This window comes from Pan troglodytes, chromosome 11 (genome assembly GCF_028858775.2).
Source record: "Pan troglodytes isolate AG18354 chromosome 11, NHGRI_mPanTro3-v2.0_pri, whole genome shotgun sequence".
Lineage (NCBI taxonomy): Eukaryota > Metazoa > Chordata > Mammalia > Primates > Hominidae > Pan > Pan troglodytes.
This window is the reverse complement of record NC_072409.2, coordinates 96,590,001-96,609,862: the sequence shown is the minus strand read 5'-3', so window position 1 is coordinate 96,609,862 and position 19,862 is coordinate 96,590,001. Positions and strand designations below refer to the sequence as shown.

At 36.4% G+C, this 19,862-nt stretch overlaps 1 protein-coding gene and 1 pseudogene across 14 annotated transcripts in view; both read left to right on the top strand.

The window, feature by feature from the left end:
* Positions 1 to 19,862, top strand: part of DENND4C (DENN domain containing 4C) — a 146,830-nt gene that overhangs the window by 66,124 nt on the left and 60,844 nt on the right. For 12 of the 14 annotated variants that reach the window (XM_063788705.1, XM_054658739.2, XM_016960670.4 and 9 more), the window contains 4 exons: positions 1,494 to 1,560; positions 2,667 to 2,725; positions 3,625 to 3,769; positions 8,790 to 8,965. In XM_063788705.1, coding sequence (XP_063644775.1) covers positions 1,510 to 1,560; positions 2,667 to 2,725; positions 3,625 to 3,769; positions 8,790 to 8,965 — 431 coding nt within the window. In that variant the 5' untranslated portion in view covers positions 1,494 to 1,509. The remainder of the gene's footprint in view (positions 1 to 1,493; positions 1,561 to 2,666; positions 2,726 to 3,624; positions 3,770 to 8,789; positions 8,966 to 19,862) is intronic. The other 2 variants (XM_063788708.1, XM_063788707.1) reach the window with 1 other exon arrangement.
* On the top strand, positions 14,122 to 14,219 carry LOC112204491 (small nucleolar RNA U13; annotated as a pseudogene).

The window sequence follows — 19,862 nt, the reverse complement described above, 5'->3', positions numbered from 1 at the left end:
TTGGCCAGGCTGGTCTTGAACTCCTGACCTCATGATCCACCTGCCTCAGCCTCCCAAAGTGCTGGGATTACAGGCATAAGCCACCAACTTTTTACTTACTCCCTTCTTCGCCTGAATCATTGACTGTGAGCTTAAAATTGGATAGTAGTGGTAAGGTTGGCCAAATAATAATCCTTTGAGAATTCAGCTGAAGAAGTAACTCTTATAAATTATATTGTGAGTGTTCTTCTTCCTATTTATTCTCTAATAACCAAGAGACAAATAGTTACTGCTGCACACACACCCACCAATGCAAGTGGCCATTCCAAATTCTAACCGTAATACCTCTCTAAAGTGATGTAGAAATTAGTCAGAATGAGTTAATTGATGTTAAAAGTGAAGTTTTGGTTTTAGCATTGACAGAATTATTTGAGCTTTCTCTTTAATTTGTAATTCTTTTTGTCATGCAATCTTTCGTAAGAAAGAAAAATGTATGTTGAGCTACTCTTTTTTAAAGCATCTTTTCTGATTTCTAGTGGCGCATTGACTTCTGTTTATGATAGTTTATAATTTATGTATCCTGCTAACAAACTAAAAAGTGTCAAGAGCTGTAATGTATTAAAGTATGTGTAAGTGTAGATGTTTCTTACAATTTCAGAACTTTTGCATTATAGCAGAAAGAATATCAGTGAAACATACTAGTTTAGTGGATAAGGTAGGGGTAATTATGTGAGGGTTTAAAAATAATGCTGTCCAAAAGTCAACTTTAAAAAGAGTAAAGTACTGTGCATAAACTCATCATAATTTGATATTGAAATATGGTTGCAACTTTCATTTTGTACTCTTGAAATGGCAATTTAATGATTTATAGTTCTGGGTTTAACTTTCAGCTGTCAGATTAATTTAAAGTTTATCGAAGTAAAATGTAACATTAGTGTCAAGTTAGCAACCTTTTGAAAAATTAAGATTCTATGAATAGCTTGTGATAAAATCAATGTATATAATCAATATTTTTTTCAGTTGAAGTAATATGTTGCGTTTTTATGGCTCCTAAGAGCTCCAAACTTTGGAGAAACTTAAGAAGCAATTTTTATAGGTGCAGAAATAGAATGGGTAGGTGGTTCATCCATTGTTAGAGGAGTAAATCTGGGATTAAATTGAATTTTAGTGTAAATTCATTATAGCACAGTTAGTTACTCCCTGTACTGGCACGGATAACCAGGGCTATAAAAATTCACTTCTTTCATGAAAACTATTTTTATGTTATTTTTATTTGTTGGGTAATGATAGGGGATATAAATAGACTTTAAGTCAGGAAATACATTGTGTATTTCAGAAGTTTAATGGGCATGGATAAATTCATTTACATGGAGCAAATTTACTTACTTAGCCTACATTTTAGATAAATGGCCATGTCATATCTGGGATGATATATAGTGATATTTAAGATTTGTTAAAACCTGTGATGCATTTTAGAAAAGTAATTATTATATTTATTTCAAATTTTTTTCTAGGCACATTTCACATTTTATGCAAAACATCCCTTTTCCTTCACCACAAAGACCGAGAATCCTTGTCCAGGTAATCAAAAGAGAGTATATTTGGGGAGAACTTTGCATATGCTCACCTGAGTCATTGCAGAGTGGATTCTGTATACCTTTGGGTTTGAGGTGGAGCAATATGCATTCGTAAAGCCCTTGGATTTTCTGTGCTTTGTAGCTTTACTGAACACCCTTTCTTACTGGGTTTTGGATTTGAGTGTACTGAATTGGAATAATTATAACCCTTGGTTCATAACATTTTCATTTTTGGCCCATGCATGGCCTTTATGTAGCTAGTTTTAATAACATAAAACCCAGATTATGTTTGGGCATGTTTTTAATATCAGATTCTCTAATAAATATTAAATATAAAATGAGCAATGGTTGGAGGAGGTTAATTTAAACAAGGTCTATAATAGTACTGTGCTAAAGGACCAGTTTCTTTTTAGTTTCAGTAAGTAGCAGACGTAGGTAGGTGTACAGCTTGTGACATATGCAACATGAACAGGTCTATATCCTCTCTGTAATAATAGTTCTACTGATCACATGCTTGGATATAGGAGAGAGGTCAGATTGTCATAAAAGTTGCTTAATGGTTTGCTCTTCATTTATATACTGTATCTTTCTGGACCATAACAATTAACTTACTGACATACTTAACATACTTTCAGTAGCACTGATCTATAGAGGGAAGCCATTTAAAAGTTTTTCTAAGACATTCTTAACATTATGTATGGTGGGATTAAGTCAGATATTGTTGATCTTGAATGTTATTTCAGTTCCACAAGTATTTACGTGCCAAGCAACTGCCAAGTGCCTACAGTCTGTTGAGGAAATGAATTTGAAGCTTTTCAGAAGCAGTAATTCCATACATTTTAAATAATTGTACTTTAACCAATTAAGTGAATCAAAATTCAGTCAAATTAACCATTTAATGAAAAAGAACTAATGTAACACTTCTGAGTAAATACAGCTATCATTTTATATTTTAGTACCTGTTTCCAAAAGCGTGTTTGCATATTAAATTATTAATGTTTTCAATATTACCTTTGATCTAAATATATAGATTTCAAAAGTAGTTTTGAAACTTATCTCTTGGTTTGGTTAATTTATCTTTGGTTAATTTATCTTTTTTTTTTTTTTAAGCTGTCAGTCCATGATGCATTAATATTATCACAGCCAGTTTCTACACCTTTACCACTAAGGTAATTACTGGTATTTAAAATGATATATTTATTCAGTTGGAGCAGAATGCTTTAAAATATTTTAGTGATTAGTATATTATTAATATATTAGTGATTGTTATTTTACAATTAACTTTATTAGTTAAAACTAGGCAAAAATAGCCTTAATGTTTCTGACTTTGGTAACTGGGTGGATGGTGGGGCTATTTTATAAATGGGAACAATTAAGAGAGTTGCAAGATTGGATGTAGAGGATACTTCCCTTTTCTTCTCATCTCCCCTTCCCATATCCAGTTCATAACTAAAGGTTTAAGGTGAGCTGATTTTAACCATTTAAATGTCTCAAATCCTTTTACTTCTTTTCATCTGCATCATAGTAGGCTTCCTTGATGTCTTACCAGACTATTTCACTATTAGCCTCTTAATTGGTACCTTTTTACTTATCTTCCTTTAGTTCTTTACCCACCCTGTAGCCAGTGTGTCCTTTTGAAAACGCAAATATGATAGTATATTTCCATTTCAGCCTAATCTGCTGCTGTTTTCACCCTTTCCCTTACTATGCTTTAGTCACAATAGATTTATTTCAATTTCTTGGCTATGACAACAGCTTTTTCTTGCCCCAGGGCCCTTGCATATGTTGTCTGTCACCCCTTCACTCCCATCCTTGTCTCCATTCTTCTGAGCTCAACTCAAATGGCTGTTCAGGAAAATCTTTCTTGATAAATGCCTTTTATTACCAGAGGATGAGTTTAAATCACCCCCTTATCTATCTTATTAAATTTGCTACTTTTCATTGATAAATAAGTAAAGACTAGAAATTAACACTAGACTCTCAATCTGTTGATACTTTTATAAGCAAATCTTAACATATTTCAGCAAAATAGTTCACAATGATCTACTTTTCTCTTTTTTATTCCTAGTGGAGCCAACTTTAGCACCTTGCTAATGAATCTGGGTCCTGAGAATTGTGCAACACTGCTGCTCTTTGTTTTACTTGAGAGTAAAATTCTGCTGCATTCTCTTAGGCCAGCTGTCTTGACTGGGGTAGCTGAAGCTGTTGTAGCTGTAAGTATAGAATTTTCCTTTTAGTACAAAATTACTGACATAATTTTTACTCCAAAGGGAAATTTTCTTCAAAAACAGCAACTTTGTAAACAACAACAAATTTAAAAAAAGGAACTTTGAAAAATTTCCAGCCCAGTAAAAGTTGAATATAATCTGCTGGCAAAGAGAAGTAGGAAATATAAAGAAAACAAAGGTGATTTCTATTTTAGGAAAAACGTCAATTTCCAATTTTTCATATTTTTGAGTTCTTCCCAGAGTAAAAACTATATGATTATATAATAAAACCTGAGAATGAAGCTGGTTGTATTGAGAGGCTCTGGCCAATTTCAGCTGTTCTAAAATTATGCAAATGATTACATGGTTAATTTCTTCCTATTTTAACTTTTAATAATTGTGAATCAGTAATATACAGGAAATTCTAAGTGATTGTGAAGTAGGATAATATACAGAGGCTTAGCTCTTGTGTAAAGCGTAAATAAAATTAAATTGTTAAATTGTTAAGAAATTAAAGTTGTTCCCTGCTTAAAACCCTTTGGCTTCCCATTGCACTTAGAATGAAGTCTGATTGACAGGCGTGGTGGCTCACACCTGTAATCCCAGCAATTTGGGAGGCTGAGGTAGGCGGATCACCTGAGGTCAGGAGTTCGAGACCAGCCTGACCAATATGGAGAAACCCTGCTCTACTAAAAACACAAAGTTAGCCGGGTGTGGTGGCACATGCCTATAATCCCAGCTACTCAGGAGGCTGAGGCAGGAGAATTGCTTGAACCCAGGAGGCGGAGGTTATGGTGAGCTGAGATCACACCATTGCACTCCAGCCTGGGCAACTAGAGTGAAACTCCGTCTCAAAAAAAAAAAAAGACTGAAGAATGAAGTCTGATTGTATAGGGCTTTATAGGCCATTGTATAGAACTTTAGATGGTCCACTTCTCCAACCCTATCACCCATTAGTTGTTTAATTTAAAATAGCTGACTCTCTTCTCTTCCCTTCCCCATTTTAAGAATGTAAGTCTCCTGGGAGTAAGGACCTAATCTCTTGTTTACTCCTGTATTTTCAGCACTTGTTACAGTTGCCTAGCACAGAGTAGGCCCTCAGTAAATACTTGTTAAAACAACAAATGGGGTATGTCTCCAAGATCTTAATCTGGTTGAAGAAGTGCTGTTAGGACTGAAAACAATAGTAACCATATGAGAAAGCTTCCAGGAGGATCCTCATTAAGTATTACTTTTCCAAGTCATCACAGTTGTGTGTGAAAGCAAAAGTTGTTAGAATATGAAAATATTTGTTAATGAACTGACCAGTTCTAGAAAGTTCCCACCCAGGCCAGGTACAGTGTGGCACACACCTGTAATCCCAGCACTTTGGGAGGCCAAGGCAGGCAGATCACGAGGTCAAGAGATCGAGACCATCCTGGCCAACATGGTGAAACTCCATTTCTACTAAAAATACAAAAATTAGCTGGGCGTGGTGGTGCACGCCTGTAGTCCCAGCTACTCGGGAGGCTGAGGCAGGAAAATCGCCTAAACCCAGGAGGCGGAGGTTGCTATGAGCTGAGATTGAGCCACTGCACTCCAGCCTGGTGACACAGCAAGACTCCGTCTCAAAAAAAAATAAGTTCCCAGCAAAATATTCCTTACTAAAACAGTGTTTATTCAAGCCCCTTTGTCAGAATCGTGGTGGCCAAGTCTTTTGATGGATTTCAGTAGTATGGTGCAAGAACAGCTGAAAAAAGTGCTACATGGAATTGGTAATCATATGAAAAATGCCAGAGTATATGAGGTTTATGCAGCTGATGTTGGAGAGCTGTCTGAATTGCATGCAAAATTATTTATAAGTCATGATTTGGTAGTTATGCCAGTTACCATTTGAAGAAGAGAACGTTGAAAAGAATGGTTACAAAACAAATGCATCAAAAGGAGAATGATTTAAATATCAAAGAATATCAAAGAATTAAGGGAGACCCATAGCAAAGATTGATAAAATGTACAAGTGCTTTATAAAAAGTGACCCTATAGTGTTGCAAAAGGCAAAGGTGAAGAGAAGGATATCATATTTTGCTAGCATATAGCTTTTTTTCTAAGGTTTCTTAGATAGTTGGAGGTGTAACATACCTTTTGTTGAAAAGGAGATAATTGTCACTCAAGGAAATCTGAAGTCCTTGCAGGGTCCTTTGTGAGTGATAGTTGCAGATGTAACATACCTTTTGTTGAATAGAAGATAATTGTCACTCAAAGAAATCTGAAGTCCTTGTAGGGTCCTTTGTGAGTGATAGTTGCAGGTGTAACATACCTTTTGTTGAATAGAAGATAATTGTCACTCAAAGAAATCTGAAGTACTTGCAGGGTCCTTTGTGAGTAGCTCTGCCCTTCAGCAATCTGATCTTATTTTCCACTACTCTTCCTCTTGCTCACTCTTCTCCAGCATTCTGGCCTTACCATCCCGGGAGCATTAGGCATTCCCCATACCTTAAGGCCTCTGCCCTAGCTGTTCCTTCTCATTAAAGCACTCTTCTCTTATATATCCCCTTGGCTAAATCTCTCACCTTCTTCAGGTTTCAGCTCTGTTGTCACTTTATTAATGTGTCCTGTTCTGTTTGTCCTAATACAACCTGCTTTTCTTCTCTCCTGCTCTGAACTCTAATGTCCTTTACTTGACTTTACTTTTCCTTTTTTTTTTTTTTCATAGCACTTATTACTTTCTGACATATAGGTTGAATATCCCTTATCTAAAATGCTTGGAAAGAAGGGCTTTGGATTTAGGACTTTTTTGGATTTTGGCATGTTTGCAGAATACACGCTGGTTGAACATCCCTAATCTAAAAATCTGAAGTCCTAAATGCTTCTGTGAGCAATTTCTTTTCTGTGTCATGTTGGTGCTCAAAAAGTGTTGGATTTTGCAGCACTTTGGATTTTGGATTTTCAGGTTAGGGATGCTCAACCTGTAGTATAATATTTTATTCCTTATGTTTTTCATTTATTTTCTCTCTTCCTGCTAGACAAGGTGTTTGCAAATGGTGGCCGAATCCTGCCTGCCAAATCCTGCCTGCCACTTGTTTCTATAAAGTTTTATTGGAACACAGGCCATTTATTCATATATTGCCTATGACTGCTTTCATGCATGACAGCAGAGTTAAATGGTTGTGACAGAGACAATATGGTTCACAAGGCCTAAAATATTTACTGTCTTTTACAGAAAAAGTTGCTGACTTTTATCCTAAACTATAAACCTCATGAGGAGAGTGATCTCTTTCATTTATTGTTAAGCTCTCATTATGTAGAACAGTGATTGGTACATAGCAAGTGCCCAAATATTAAGTAAATAAATGTTTGAAGACAAAATTCCAATCCTGAATAACCCTCTGTAATAGCTGGCAGGGGTAGTAAGCGTTATAGGCATTTCTTTGGGGGTGAGTGATGACAGATAAGGGTGATAATTGAACTAGACCTTAAAAGATAACAGGGATTTTTATGGTAGAAGAAAAACATTATCATCAGTAAAATTTTAGTACTAGCTAATTATTAAATTTTTTTTTGTAAAATTTATTCATTTATTTAATTTTTTTATGGAGATGAGGGTCTCACTCTGTTGTCCAGGCTGGCCTTGAACTACTGGCCTCAAGCAGTCCTCCTGCCTCAGCCTCCCAAAGTGTTGAGAATCACTGCATTTGGCCTTAACATGTTTTATAGTCTTTTTAAAAAAATATCAAAACCTTTTTTTTAAAAAAAAAAACCACAAATGATGCAATTGAAGTAAAGCTTTGTAAAGGAAAATGGGTAAAGATTCTTGAGGAATGTTTTTTTCTCTTTTTTCTTTTTCTGTCTTATCATGTCTAGATAGAGGAATATTTTATATTGATTTTTTTTTTTTTTTTGAGACAGAGTCTTGCTCTGTTGCCCAGGCTGGAGTGCAGTGGTGCAAACTCGGCTCACTGCAACCTCTGCCTCCCGGGTTCAAGCGATTCTCCTGCCCCAGCCTCCCGAGTAGCTGGGATTACAGACATGCGCCACCACACTGAGCTAATTTTTGTGTTTTAGTAGAAACATGGTTTGTACATCTTGGCCAGGCTGGTCTCAAACTTCTGACCACAAGTGATCCACTCACCTCAGCCTCCGAAAGTGCTGGGATTATAGATGTGAGCCACCATGCCCAGCCAATTGACAGTATTTTTAAGATGTCAAACATCACTGATGTTTATTTGAAGAGTTATGAATTTTTTTTTTTTTTGAGACCGAGTCTCACTCTGTCACCCAGGCTGGAGTGCAGTGGCGCAGTCTCTGCTCACTGCAAGCTCCACCTCCCAGGTTCACGCCATTCTCCTGCCTCAGCCTCCCGAGTAGCTGGGACTATAGGGGCCCACCACCACGTCTGGCTAATTTTTTGTACTTTTTTTTTTTTTTTTTAGTAGAGACGGGGTTTCACCTTGTTAGCCAGGATGGTCTCGATCTCCTGACCTTGTGATCCACCCGCCTTGGCCTCCCAAAGTGCTGGGATTACAGGCGTGAGCCACCGCGCCCGGCCATGAATTTTTTTTTGTTGAGCTCTTTAATTATCTATTAGCATTCCCTGGAAAATAATTAGTTTTTTTTTTTTAAATCCTGGATGCTTTTAGTTGGATTTTGATCTGAGGTAATTTTGAGAATTAATAGGTGAATGAAATGTGTAAGAGTTAAAGATAATAAGTTTGTTTTATGATATTTGGGGCCATTTTATCTTATTTTGATTCTTTCCATAAAATTGGACTGTGTGCTTTGTATAGATACTAGAAGAATTAACATGCAAAAAGCTGTTAGTATTTTTATTGTGCTTATGATCATCGTCATGGCTTGAAAATTGTAATTACATTTGTTCTTAGTATTGCTTAGTAGTATTTTATAGTCATTTAGTTTTGGAATGAAGTTTTAGGTAAACAAAACAGACTTAACTGCTTTTCAGTGGTCCCTTTTCAGTAATACTAAGTTACTTATATATTTTTTATTGCAAATTTAAAATTTGGTTAATTTTTTAAAACTTTTTCCCCAGATGATCTTTCCATTTCAGTGGCAATGCCCATATATTCCCCTTTGTCCTCTTTCACTGGCTGCAGTGCTTAGTGCACCTTTACCATTTATAGTTGGAGTTGACTCAAGGTATTTTGATCTTCATGACCCACCACAAGATGTTGTTTGCATTGACTTGGATACGAACATGTTATATGTGTAAGTTGATTCATTTTATATTATCTCCCATTTATATTTTTCACTATGTAGAGTTACAGTTCTTTGAAAGCATCTAGAAATATGCTATTTTTGGTAGTTGTTAAATCTTCGTCTTAAATACAGCAGCTCTCAACCAGGGCAGGTATCAGAATCTGGGAATGCTGTGTGATTTGGGAAAAAAAAAATGTTCAGTATTATAATAGTTTATATTTGGGTAACAATATTAAATGTAAGCAGGAGATATTTATGTTTATCAGAAGAGACTATGAGTTGGAAAAGTAATGGTTAAACACTGCTTTCAGAGCTCAAGAGATGATATGCTTTCTGGGTTTAATTCAAAATCCATATGTAAGTAAAATGGGTTTACCCATTGGAGATAAAGTTTGGTTACAGTATAGGGTGATATTATACCATTTGCTTAGTTGTCGGGATTTGAATTTTATAAGGATCTGTTGTTTACTGCTTAGAAATTTATATTAAAAATCAGTGATAGTTTGTGTTTGCTGAAGGTGATAATTAAGTACAGCAGTGGTACAGCTGAGGGTTCAGAGAGTAGCAAACTACATTAATAAAAGAAATAGTTCTGGATGGATGTTTAAGGGTTACCCCTTCCCCACCAAAAGTGGGAAAGGACAGTAAGTATTAAAAATGTTCTTATGTTGGTGCCAACTTCCAGGCCGCAGAACGCTTTTGTTCTTTACTGTTTGAGATTGGTAGAAAATGAAGAGAGAAATATTTTGGGTAAGGCCTGAATAGTTCCAACAGTAGAATTCGTTGGGAAAATATTTTTATGTGAACCAAAAAAATAACCTAAGGAAGGAAGAAAACATTTGCTATAACTTAAAATATAATTTTGACATGGATCTACCATTGTATTTTGAAACTGTATAGCTGTAGTAGCTCCTTATGTATATTTAGATTTACTTACAGCTTGAAAGTAATGAACAACTTGCATGAATTAGTTTTTTGTAGCACACATTTTATTGTTTATAGGCTACTCTCCCTGAAAAACAATTATTTTAGGAATGTATTCATTGTGGTACTTTTAGAAATGATTATTTGTGAAGTTAATACTCAGATTTTTTACCTTATTTTATTTTTATTCTGAATAAAATAATATGGAGATTCTTAATTTTGCACAGTTTTGAGTAACTTTTATAAAACTTCTGGTAATCAAAACATTATTTTCTAAAATAAATGTGAAGTGTTTGCACAATTGTATTTATTTATTTATTTATTTATTTATTTATTTATTTTGAGACAGAGTCTCACTGTGTTGCCCAGGCAACAGAGTTGCAGTGGTGCAATCTTGACTCTCTGCAGTCTCCGCCTCCTGGGATCAAGTGATTCTCCTGCCTCAGCCTTCCGAGTAGCGGGAATTAACAGGCGTGTACCACCACACCTGGCTAATTTTTTTTGTATTTTTAGTAGAGATGAGGTTTTACTATGTTGGCCAGGCTGGTCTTGAACTGCTGACCTCAGGTGATCCACCCACCTTGGCCTCCCAAAGTGCTGGGATTACAGGCATGAGCCACTGTGCCCGGCATGCTCAATTGTGTTTAAAGAATTATAAAATGTGCCCAGGTGTAGTGTCTCACACCTTTAATCTCAGTACTTTCGGAGGCTGAGGCAGGAGGATCACTTGAGCCCAGGAGTTTAAGGCCAGCCCGGGCAACTTGGTGAGACTCCATCTACATAAAATAAAAAATTAGCCAGGAGTGGTGGTGCGTGCCTGTAGTCCCAGCTACACAGGCAGCTGAGGAGGAAAGATCACTGTAGTCCAGGAGGTCGAGGCTGCAGTGACCCATGTTGACCCACTGCACTGCAGCCTGGGTAACAGAGCAAGACTCTGTCTCAAAAAAAAAAAAAAAGAAGAAGAAATACCTCCAAATTATACAGAATAATCTAAATAACTTGTATCTATTCACCACAACTTTATTAAGAAATAGGCCGGGCACAGTGGCTCATGCCTGTAATCCCAGCACTTTGGGAGGCCGAGGCAGATGGATCACCTGAGGTCAGGAGTTCAAGACCAGCCTGGCCAACATGGTGAAACCCTGTCTCTACTAAAAACACAAAAATTAGCCGGGCATGTTGGTGGGCGCCTGTAATCCCAACTACTCGGGAGTCTGAGGCAAGAGAATTGCTTGAACCGAGGAGGTGGAGGTTGCAGTGAGCGGAGATCATGCCATTGCACTCCAGCCTGGGCGACAGAGCGAGACTCTGTCTCAAAAAAAAAAAAAAGAAAGAAAATATTATTAGCAATAAATCTGAAATCCCTAGATAGTCCTCCACAACCATATTTTGCTCCTTTCTCCCAGAGAGGAGCTCCAGATCCAACCATCATCTTGGATAAACTCCAAATCCAACCATCATCTTAGATTTGGAGTTTATCACATACATGTATTTTTCAAACATTTATTATATATGTATTAATCTAAATAAAATTTTGTTTTGCATACTTATAAATTTTTTTCTACTTGAATAGTTTTCTGTGAATTGCTTTTTTGCTCACCATCCTTTGTGAGGTTCATCCAGTTCATTTTCAACAGTGATCAATGTTGATGGACATCTAGGTTGTATCTAGATCTTTGATGTTAGGAACAAGGCTGTTCTGATCATCGTATATATTTCCTTGAGTATATGCTCAGGAATTCCTCTGAAACATATACCTGGAAGCGCTAATGTTGCTTGGTAGGGAATGAGCATTTTCAACTTAATAGCTAATACCAGATTACTCTCCCAAGTTTACTCCGTCCTCAGCAGATGAGAGTTCTCTTTGTTTCATATCCTTGCCAACACTTGTGGTGACTTTTAAATTTTTTACCAATTTGATGGTAATGGTATTTCACTGTGGCTTTAATTCACATTTCCTTTATTAGTAGCAAATGGAGCATTTTCGTATCTTTGTGCCCCTTGGTTTTGCTCTCCTGTGAATTGGATGTTCCTTTTGTTGGTACATTTTCCTGTTAGATTGTTTGTCTTTTTCTTTTGATTTGTAGAAATTGTTATATAATCTGGAATTAATTCTTGGTCTGCTGTATGCATTCCAAATAGCTTCTCCCACATTGTGACCTGTCATTCCATTGTGTTTATGGTCTCTTTTGATAAACAGAGGCTCATCTTAATTTATCAAATTTATTAATTTCTCTTTATGGAGTACTGTTTTTGGTTCTTGTATATGAGATATTTTGCCTTGAGGCCATGAAATACTATCATGGTTATTTCTTAAGTTGTTAGGTTTGCCTCTCTCATTTAGTTATTTAATTCAGCTAAACTTGATGTGACATATCAGTTTCTACATTTGTATAAATATGTATCTGGGCTAATTCTTTTCCTTTGATTTGCTTCAATCTCTTGCCAGTATTATACTATCTTAATGGCTTTAAAATTAAGTTGTCTACAACATGAATGAATCTTGAAAACATTATGTTAAAAGACCTTATATTATGATTCAATGAAATGTCCGAAGCAGGCACATCTCTAGAGGCAGAAAGTAGATTGATTAGTGATTGCCTTGGAATGAAGAGGATGGGAGTATTGGAAGCTAAGTGACTATGGGATTTCTTTTTGAGGTGATAAAAATATTCTAAAATTGCTTGTAGGCCGGGAGTGGTGGCTCATGCCTGTAATCCCAGTACTTTGAGAGGCTGAGATGGGTGGATCTCCTGAGGTCGGGAGTTTGAGACCAGCCTGACCAACATAGAGAAACCCCATCTCTACTAACAAAACAAAACTAGCCGGGCATGGTGGTGCATGCCTGTAATCCCAGCTATTCGGGAGGCTGAGGCAGGAGAATTGCTTGAACCCGGGAGGCAGAGGTTGCAGTCAGTTGAGATCATGTCATTGTACTCCAGCCTGGGCAACAAGAGCAAAATTCCATCTCAAAAAAAAAAAAAAATTGATTGTAGTGGTGGTTACACAATTCCGTGAATATGATAAAAACCATTGAATTGCACAGGTCAAATGTGTGAATTGTATGGTATATGAATTTATATCTTAATAAAACTGTTTTAAAAAGTCATGGTATGAGACTTTTTTTTTGGCAATGTCCATGGCGAATCCCCTTACTCCTGTTCTTTTTAAAAATTGTTTTGACTCTATTTGGTCTTTTGTTTTTCCATGTAAATTTTAATACCATCTTATTAAGCTCCACACAAAATTACACTGGGATTTTTGTTAGAATTTTTTTTTTTTACCTTTTAAATTTTTTTAAATTGATATCGTAATTGTATGTATTTATGGGGTGCAATGTGATGCTTTGGTGTATGTATACATCGTGGAATGTTTACATCAAGTAGTTAATATATATTGTATTTATAGATTCGTTTGGAGGCAGATGATACCTTTTTGACACACGTTGAAAATATGCACAAGAAATATGACCCATGAATGTGATATTTCACTTCGTTGGTCTTTTCAAAATTTTTTGGTGAACTTTGTGTTTTCTCCAGAAAGATAATTCACATCTTTTGTTAGACTTATTTATTCCTAAGTATCTTTCAGTTTTTATTGCTACTGTAAATGGTATTTTAAATTAGACTTTCTACTTGTTGCTAGGAAATGTAGTTGATTTTTATATAGTGGTCTTATATCTAGCAACTTAGTTGAATTCTCTTATTTTAATTTGTATATTATCTTCAATTTTCTGCCTATAAACATCACATTTCTCTACTTACACTATCCTAATGTATTTTAAAATTTTTTATCTTAGTTCTCCAGCTAGGATCGCTAGTGTAATATTGAACAGAAGTAGTTATAGTTGGTATCTTGTCTTGTTTCTAATTTCAAAGGGGATACTTTGAGCAGTTTATCATAAAGTATGATTATTGATATACAACAGGGATTGACATCCGGCCCAAAGCTTGTTTTTGTAAATAAAGTTTTATTGGAACACAGCCATGCTCAATCATTTACATATGGCCCATGCCTGCTTTCATGATACAACAGCACATTTGAGTAGTTATGACAGAGACTGTATGGTCCTCAAAGCCTAAAATATTTACTGTCTGGTCCTTTCAGTAAAAATTTGCCTATCCTTCCTCTAGAGTTTTGATATCTTAATTATAAATTAAGGAATTTACCTTCTACTTCTATGTCATTAAAATTTTTTTTAAATCATAAGTAGATACTGAATTTTATAAATACTTTTTGTGATCTTCTTATAGTTGATAAGCGTTGATGATTGGATGTTCACGCACATGTGTGAGATGTGCCTCCTACAACTTGATGTTGGCATATTACCTGTCTGATGTGAAAGGAAAAAAAAAAACCTTTTTGTTCAGCTGTTGAGATGAGCATTTTCTCCTTTACTTTGTGTGGTAAATTACATTATAAAATCAATTAGTAGTAGACAGTCCTTGTATTCGTGAAATAAACATCATTATAGTGGATTAAATTTGCTAAGAATTTAAGATAATTGCATTGATGTTCATAAATGATATTGGCCTGATGTATGGCTTTTTAGTTGCAGACCATACTTTGTATATAATGCTTTTATTTTTGCAGACTTTAAATATTCTTTATTTTTATCAAAAAAATTTATTTGACTTATGTATTACATTAAAGTTTGTCTTTTGAATTTCCAAAGTTTTTTTCCTTTGTTTGACAGAGTCTTGCTCTGTCTCCCACGCTGGATGGAGTAGAGTGGCCCTATTTTGGCTCACTGCAACTTCCGCCTCCTGGGTTCAAGCAATTCTTGTGCCTCAGCCTTCTGAGTAGCTGGGACCACAGGCATGCACCGTCATGCCTGGCTAATTTTTTTGTATTTTTAGTAGAGACAGGATTTCACCATGTTGGCCAAGCTGGTCTGGAACTCCTGACCTCAGGTGATCCGCCCACCTCGGCCTCCTAAAGTCCTAGAATTACAGGCATGAGCCACTGCGCCTGGCCCCTACAAAGTTTATTTTCTCTTAAATGCTAACTCAGTTGAATTGTGATCAGAACATTCTCTGTTACTACTTGTTGAGATTTGCTTTGAAGCCAAGTATATGGTCAGTTTTTGTAAATATTCTTTGTGAAAGAGTTCCTAGAAATTGTCAAAAGACCAATAACTCTATAGAAAAATAGGCAAAGACTATGAAGTCTTTTCACAGAAAATCAAATAAGCTTAAGCTTATTTAATGCTTAAGCACCTCACTCATTATAGGAGAAATGCCACATTAGTTCTTCATGTTGATACTGCTTTTTCACTTTTCAGATTGGCCAAAAAGAAAAAAAAATTCAAAATGAAATGCTTAAATAGCATGCTATTTGAGGATGATGGGAAATAAGCAGTCTTTATGCATTTACTGCAGTTAGAAGTGAGATATATATGACAGCTTCTATGGAGGATATCTGGCAACGTTTGTCAAAATTACAAATATATATACTACAGCAATTCCACTTCTAGGAATTGATCCTAACATTTTATTTTGTATGAAATCATGTTTGTTCAAAACAGAAAAAGAAAAATCCAGATGTCCCAGACTTGTTAAATGGTTCCTACAGTGGAATACTACTGTAACGCTGTAAAATGAGCGAGGATGCTTTCTGTATTGGGAAAAAAAATCACAAAAGATATTTTGTTTTTGTTTGTTTGTTTTTGAGACAGAGTCTTGCTCTGTCGCCCAGGCTGGAGTGTAGTGACGCGATCTTGGCTCACTGGAATGTCCACCTTCCAGGCTCAAGCAATTCTTGTGCCTCAGCCTCCCGAGTAGCTGGGATTACAGGCGTGTACACCATGGCCACTTAATTTTTGTATTTTTTGTAGAGATGGGGTTTCACCATGTTGGCCAGGCTGGTTTCAAACTGCTGGCCTCAAGTGATATGCCTACATCAACCTCCCAAAGTGCTGGGATTAAAGGTGTGAGCCACCATGCCCGGCTACAAATTATTAAATGAAAAAAATCAAGGTGGTAATTGTGTATTGCAGTGTGCTGCTACTTGTGCAAAAGAAAAGGCAGGGAATAGTTGTATTTACTTGTATCTGCTAGTTTTGGAATAAAGACACATTAAAATATGCACAAGAAACTAGTGATTATGTATTATGGGGATGAGGGAGCTGAGCAGATATGGAACAAGGGTGTGTGTATGTGTTTTAAGTTATTTTTGAGCTGTGTGATCATACTAAAGTTTTAAAACTCCCAGTGTGATGGTGGATTTGTCAATTGCATTTTATAGTTATTTGGACATTTGCTTTATGTACTTAATTAAGGCTGTGTTATGAGGGACACTCAAGTTCAAAATGGTTCTGCAGTTAAATGAATACTTCTGTCTTGTAGCTACAATCACTGATGCTCTTTTTGTTAGTTTGTGCTTTTCTTCTCATTAATACGTTATGTTAGATATATTATGTTTGGTATATCTTTTCCCATCCCTTTAATTTCAGAAATTCTGTGTATAGTATATAACTGGCATTAAAAATCCAATCTAACATTTGTCTTTTTATTGAAGCATCCATTAATTTACATATATTGTTATATATTTGAACATTTCTGTCTTATTTTGTCCTTTTTGTTCTGCTGTTATTCTTTTCTCTCTTTCAGATTGAATGAATTATTCTGTTTTTTTCCCATCTACTTACCTAAATGTTATATTATGTGTGTCTATAATTTCATATTTATGTTCCTTTAATGATTCCTCTTAATTTTTTAATATGGGTACTTAGAACTTAAAATTAATATTTTACTCTTTTTTTAAGCAGTAAAGTAGACTTTAAAATACTTTAATTGGCAATATCCTCTTACTCTAATTGGTACAAAAACAATGAATTTTACAATTGATGGCCCCTTAGATTAGATGAAATGTAGTTCATCTACCCACAGTAGCCCTGTATATTAGGTACATTATCAGTCCTCATTTTGCAGATCAGAAAATTGAGTAACAGACTAGTTGACTGATTTATACAAACTCACACAGATAGTAAATGTCAGGGCCAGATTACAAATGGATGTTAATCCAGACGATAATGACAGTATTTTATTTGGGGGAGGGGTTAAAAGATAGCACTAAAATATTAGACAGCGATTACATAAAATGAGAGAAGTTGATCAGAGTTAAACTTGACATGCCATCACTTTTAAGACACAGTTTCAAGAGACGTTAAAATATGTCTTTTAACAGTACCAGGTACGAGGGAAGTGTTAGCTCTTTTATTAGACGTTTATCCTTACAGAGAGGATATCATGTTTGCTTCCATTCTGGTGGCATTAAGCCAGGGATCACTTGAAGTTAGTTATTTTGACTTACAGTTTCTTGTGCCATGCCAGTAGTGTGCTGTCAAACTCATAACCCATTAGTTGGCCGGGATATAGTAATGAATTCTCAGGGGAGATCCCTCCCCTAATCAAAATCCAAGCCGAGGGAGCTAAGCTATGAGGACACAAGGCATAAGAATGATGCAGTGATTAGCTAGGTATGGTGGCATGTGCCTGTAATGCTAGCTACTTGGTGGACCGAGGCAGGAAAATCGCTTGAACCCGGGAGGAAGAGGTTGCAGTGAGCTGAGACTGTGCCACTGCACTGCAGCCTCGGCAACAGAATGAGACTTCCCCTCAAGAGAGGGGAGAAAAAAGAATGATACAATGGACTTTGGGGACTTGGGGGAAAGGGTGGAAGGAGGTTGAGGAACAAAAGACTACACATGAGGCCAGGCGCGGTGGCTCATGCCTGTAGCCCCAGCACCTTGGGAGGCTGAGGCAGGCGGATCACGAGGTCAGGAGATCAAGACCATCCTGGCTAACACAGTGAAACCCCGTCTCTACTAAAAATACAAAAAATTAGCTGGGTGTGGTGCCACACGCCTGTAGTCCCAGCTACTCAGGAGCCTGAGGCAGGAAAATCGCTTGAACCTGGGAGGTGGAGGTTGCAGTGAGCCAAGATCGCACCTCTGCACTCCAGCCTGGGCGACAGTGCAAAGACTACACATGGGGTACAGTGTATACTACTTGGATGATGGGTGCACCTAAATCTCAGAAATCACCACTAAAGAACTAATTCATGTAACCAGACACCACCTGTTCCCCAAAAACCTATTGAAATTTAAAAAACATTGACATATTTTGTTAAAATAAAAGATACAAGCATGCAAAAAAAGATTCCAAAATGCAATGACTTGCTTAGGAAAAAAAACTGCATGTGAACTGCACTGAGTGCTAACGAAAAATAATACGAAATAGAACCTGATTAAAAAATCATTTAGTTTTTTATTAAATTTATTAATTTCATTAATTAGCTAATATAAAGGTACAACCAGGGTTCCAGGTTGATCCTAAAGCTGGAATCTCTACCCTTTTCATTATGCCATGCTGCATTTAGAGAAACCTAAGCAATTCACTGACTTAGGTAAAGGGCTTACAATTGTAGCATTTTGGGTTAAAAAAAGAATCAGGCTGAGTGCAGTGGCTCATGCCTGTAATCCCAGCACTTTGGGAGGCCGAGGTGGGCGTATCACATGAGGTCAGGAGTTTGAGACCAGCCTGGACAACATGATGAAACCCTGTCTCTACTAAAATAAAAAATTAGCTGGGCGTGATGGCGCGCCCCTGTAATCCCAGCTACTCAGGAGGCTGAGGCAGGAGAATCGCTTGAACCCGGAATGCGGAGGTTGCAGTGAGCTGAGATCGTACCTCCGCACTCCAGCCTGGACGACAGAGACTCCGTCTCAAAAAAAAAGAAAAGAAAAGAAAAGAAAAAGCTGAGCCAGACTTTCAAGGGTACCAGTTTTATTTGGAAGTTTCAGTTCTAACATACTTCTTGGTGAGACTGAAACTTTGTCTCCTGTTCTGTGAGAAGCCTTTAAAATCCAAGGCTGTCTGTTAATCTTCAGGGCAGATGTGGCCTTGGTGTTACTCTGGGTTTTCAACCTGTGAAGATGTCCCCAATTTTCTTGCCAGCTTAACCATGAATTTTAAAGAAAGTTTATTATATTTATGCTAACTTTTGTAAGAAGAGGGCTTTTTAGGCAGTTGTCTGCTGTATTTTATATTGTTATATTCTTGGAATATATAGATACATGTATGTATATACATGTATATATGTAACATGTATATATGTATGTGTGTATATATACGTGTATATATATGTATGTGTGTATATACGTGTATATATATGTATGTGTGTGTATATATATATACACACACACACATATATTTTATATTTTCGGAATATAAAATTTTGGAAAAAGAAGCTTTTAGTAATACCTTTAAAAATGGTCATCTCTATGGCTTTGGGGTTTTTTTTTTTTCTTTTTGAGACATAGTCTTGCTCTGTTGCCCAAGCCTGAGTGCAGTAGCGCAATCTCGGCTCACTGCAACCTCCGCCTCCTGGGTTCAAGTGATTCTTCTGCCTCAGCCTCCTGAGTAGCTGGGACTACAGGCACACACCACCACAGCCGGCTAATTTTTGTATTTTTAGTAGAGACGGGGTTTCACCATGTTGGCCAGGCTGGCCTGGCTTTGGTTTTTATTGTTTCATGATCATAGATTATATTGAATAATGGCGTTATGATTAATTTATTTTTAACTGTGAGGGCTGGATGAACTACATGTGCTTTTAATCCTTACTTAAATTCCAGTTCTTCTCTTTGGGCACACAGCATTTTTGATGCCTACCAGTAGGTAGTTTGAAGTCTCATGTCAACTAGATTTGACACTTAGAATATTATAATTCTAAAATGTAACTTTTGAAGCTAGACTTCAGTGTTGTGTTCCTAACTCCAACATTGAAAATATATGTTGGAAGGTTAGAATGAGATGGCTAAATTTGACAGAGGTCGATTGAATGAAAAGAGAACTTCCTTGAAATTCACTTATTCAAATTGTTTGCATCAGTTAAGACTGTAGTAAAAACATCTTTTCCATTTTCTTGTTTTAGGTTGTTGCAAGAATTTTGTCTAGTAAAAGCAGATTATGAATAA